The sequence below is a fragment of the Quercus lobata genome, chromosome 3 (genome assembly GCF_001633185.2).
Source record: "Quercus lobata isolate SW786 chromosome 3, ValleyOak3.0 Primary Assembly, whole genome shotgun sequence".
NCBI classification, from domain to species: Eukaryota; Viridiplantae; Streptophyta; class Magnoliopsida; order Fagales; family Fagaceae; genus Quercus; species Quercus lobata.
The window spans coordinates 72,805,729-72,810,041 of record NC_044906.1 but is presented as its reverse complement, the minus strand read 5'-3'; the positions used below and the strand labels follow the sequence as shown (position 1 = coordinate 72,810,041).

Genomic DNA, 4,313 nt, shown 5'->3' with positions numbered 1-4,313 from the left:
CCACCACCCGCAACCCACAAACCACCATAATCTGACCATATCAAACCCACAACCCAAAGGCAAAAAACGAATGCTTTCTTCCCCTGCGACGGTAACCGAATTCAACTATGCCACAAATGCTTCGCCTCACAACCAACCAACATCAGACTGCTGGAACGGCTACAGGTAAAATCTTTTATATTAATTTTCGGTGTTTAATAGGATTTAGGTTTGGCTATTTGTTTTGGTTTTGATTTAAGAAATTGGTTCAGATTTTGTTTTGATTTAGAATTGATTAATTATCCTACTTATCTCTCAAATTTTAAATGGTGGTTGTGCCTGTGAGGTGTTTGATGCTAGGTCTCAGTGGGATTCTGCATATGGGGAGCAATAATAAATTTGACAGAATTACAAAAATTTTTTATTTATTTTCTATTATCTGGAACAAAATTGAGCAATTTAGGTTTGAAACAGCAATTGAACCCTGGAGCTAAGGAAGTTTAATTGCTATTTCTTACGGTTACTTTGCTGCCATCAACAGGATTTTGCTAGAAAATCCTTTAGAGTCATTCATTATATGTTGATTTATGCAAAAGGGCTACGCTGATTTTTTTACTGCCTGCAATGTACAAGTTACAGGGCAATGTAATGGTGCAGTGTAACAATGGCTGGGTTTTTATGTTATTTAATGCAAAATTTATATTGCTTGACATTACACGGAGTTGACATGCATTGCAATTTGTATCTCATACACATGTGAGACTTGGCTTGATTATACCCTGTTTGAGTGTTTACCCTTGTTTATAAGTTATGGATAATGTTTAATTGAAAATAACTCATGGGAGCCTTACCCTGAAATGGCAACCTGAGCACATATAAACTCAATAGAGCCTCAATCAACTGTAGCGATAACGTTTTTCGCGTTAAAGTTGTTTGTGTGTGTGGAATTGGCAGATGAAAAAAAGTATACCAATATATGAAAGTCAGCAAATATTTGCATATGAAAAAAAAAATTAAAGGATTAACTTAAAAATTGTATGTGTATGTGTGTGTGTGTGTGGATGGCTGGGTAATACGTTTCCAATTTCAACATGAACTTTAAAGTAAAAACTGTCAAAATAATTTACAGAAGCTTTCAAAAGCTAAGAACACATGAAGAGCGGAGAAAGTTAATGTTGTTCTTAATGATTCTGATGGTTTGACAGCAAGTTGGAGGCCGAATTGTTAAGGTGAACTTCCCAGAAGTGCCAAAGGGAGGTGAAAGGGAAGTAATGGGGCCAAAGATGTGGGGCACCAACAGGGGCTATATAGACAGCCCTCACAAGATCTATTCTGGAAACCTTGGTTGGGGCCTCACTTCCCAGGGTCTAAGAGATGCTTTTGCAGATCAGCGAGGCCTATTGAGTGCCAAAGTCATTTATGAGAGAGACACAGGAAGATCACGTGGTTTTGGGTTTGTCTCTTTTGAAACCGCCGAGGATGCAGAATCTGCATTGAGTTCCATGAACGGAGCGGTAAGATAAGCTTGGCTACTGAATTTACAAAAGCGAATCGTTCTAATGATGAATCAATAATAACCTGTTTTTTATGTAATTGTGGAATTAGGAGGTTGAAGGGCGGCCTTTACGATTAAATATGGCTGCACAAAGGGCTCAGTCTGCTTCTCCACCGGTGGTGGAAAGAAATGTGGAGAACAATCTTGACAGCAACGATTTGCTTTCTAGCATCAGCAGCTAAGGGAAATATGTTAAAGTGTGGGTGCTTGGATATGCTTTTGGGTAAGTACTGCAAGTAGTGCACCCCTTCTGCTTCCAGAACCTTACTCTTTGTAGTCTCCAAGTCTTCCTCCGTGAACAAATTTGAGTATTGAAATAAAGCGGGTAGAAGGAAAAGCTTGTGGTAGCAGTCCTTTGTGGTGAGATTATAATTCCAGGCTGTACAGTGTTGTATGAGAATTTAAACACTGAGTAAACTTCCTCGGCAAAAAGTCATTCTTCCCCCTTGACCATAAGGCTCCAAATTGTAACTATGGCTGAGTTATTCGCAATGTACTAAAGCTGGACTGCCTAAACTGTCCTTCTCAAAAGTGGAATTATGGAATAATCCATTGATGAATATAATTGTAAAATAGTTTACGACAAGCCCTATATCAACATCCTAACCACCATTATATCAATTGAAAATAGGGCAGCCAAGTAGGTGAATTTATAGGACAAGTCTGGAACTTTGGTAGAAGAAAGGGTGGTGAAAATGGATTATCTATGTCATTGATTTTTTAAAAAGTTTGTTTAATGATTTATATATGCTTCATAATTGTTCATAAGTCACTGTTAAGAAAATTTTAGCTTCACTACTATGACATCTGGGTTTCATAATTAAATTTAGCCGAGCTTATTTTTCTTGAAATCTCATCTGGGTTGCTTTAAATGTTGATTCTTTATGTGTCTAATATAGTGATTTCTTATGCATGTGTCTATGAGGAAAGCTACTTTAAAAATTGAGCTATGGTGGTCTTTATTTCTTATTTAATTATTTTGAAGTTGATTCTCATATTGGTTGTTTTTAACTATCCTAAATTGTATTTGGCTAGAGCTTTGGATTATGGTCCTTTTGCCTATGGTAGGTGTAAAGCAATTTTTTTTTCCCTTAAGAAAAGAGAGAAGAAGTTGACAGAATTGCCTGTTAATGATACTTTCTGAGTTTAAAGAACAGGTTTTGTTTAGTAATGGTGTTTCCACATTTCGTTATCTGTTATATATGAAAATAACACCAATATGTTGTGGTTATCGCACTTTCTCAGATACTATAATTCTTCTTCTATTCTCAAAGCCCCTAACTTGGGTAAAGCAGCTGTTTTCTAGGAACTATTTCAAGGCAAAGCAAAAGGGTTTGACATGGAGAAGGCTTTATTGGCAAAGTCTATTCATGATTTTGAAAAAGCAATATCTATGGTGTCTTAGCACAAGAGACGTGGTGGGGAATGTGAGCAAGCAAAAAAGATTTATAAAACTCAATGTTTTATGTTGAATAAATATATGATGTACTCTTCTATATAATGCAGATTTGTTGTATTATATTCTTTCTCTACTCTTTTTGAGTCATAGCAAAAGAATTTGACATTGGTAACTATATTCTATTTATTTATTATGAAAATAAGATTGCGATCATTATTGCAATTTGTTTATTTGTTTATTCATAGTATATATGTAACTATGAAAATAACTTCATTGCCAATGGACCTATGGTAGTGGTATTAATCTTTTTGGCATGTATGTATTTTTATAGAGATGATAATTGCAATATTGTTTTTTTTTTTTTTTTAAAGAATCCCGTGCATCGCACGGGTTAGCGACTAGTGTAGCTATATGAAGAAGGATCATAATCTCTGCTTCTTACAAGGGACCCTAGTAAAAAAAAGAAAAAAAAAGAATTCACTGAAAGCTTTTTGCAATAGGTCTTTTAATTGTTATACGAAAACACTGCAAGATAAGTAAGTAAAAAACATTGCAAGATGAATATGTGGGGGAACTAATATTTAGATTTGTTGACTCCTTTGTCTTTATCTGTTTATCATCTAGAACTAGTAATTTTATGAGTCTAAGATGTAGTTATCTGAGGAAGGAGCATAATCTTTGCTTGTTACAAGGCGCCTAAGTCTTTTTTTTTTTTTTTTTAACTGAAAGCTTTCTGTAATTGGTCTTTTTAATTGTTATATGAAAAAATTGCTTGATGAATAAGTAAAAAATGTGGGGGGCACTTCATATTTAGATTTATTGACTCCACTCCTTTGTCTTTATCAGTTTATTGATATATACTCATAATATAAAGTTTATAGCTCAAAAGACACCTCCTTGGAATCATCTCCTTCCATTTCCATCTGTTGACAGTGACACACTGCACTATTACAGCATGGCTCCAATACGCTAGTTCACAACATGAAAGGAACTCATAAGTGTATTGACAAATAAAAGCCAATCACATTTTACATCTTGATGCAGTTTGGGAAGAAAACTAATACATTATGGGGTAGACAATATTAGGAATGCAAGCATTATAAGGTTTAAGCATCAAACGTTTGTACTTGAATTAACTCTAAAGGTGTCCTTGGTCTCGGTTTATTTAGGAGAGCGAAAGTGAATGAGGTGTGAAACCCACACAGCTATGCTTCTATGAGGGAGAATGATTTCAGGAAAAGAGTGATTTGATGCTGAATGAGGTTCTTTTATGTTTGGACAATTAAGTCTTATAGGATGGAAAAGGGGGCATATATCTTTATCTTCAACCAATTTTTGTTGTTGTTGCTAATCTTAACTTTAATCGTTTTAACATTAGTC

At 35.0% G+C, this 4,313-nt stretch overlaps 1 protein-coding gene across 1 annotated transcript; it reads left to right on the top strand.

The window, feature by feature from the left end:
• Window positions 1–1,025: 1,025 nt before the first annotated feature.
• On the top strand, window positions 1,026–1,716 carry LOC115981432 (33 kDa ribonucleoprotein, chloroplastic-like). The gene is made up of 2 exons (XM_031103566.1): window positions 1,026–1,493; window positions 1,585–1,716. The coding sequence occupies exons 1-2, from the start codon at window positions 1,251–1,253 to the stop codon at window positions 1,714–1,716; spliced, it is 375 nt and encodes a 124-aa protein (XP_030959426.1). The 5' UTR covers window positions 1,026–1,250.
• The last annotated feature ends 2,597 nt before the right edge of the window (window positions 1,717–4,313 follow it).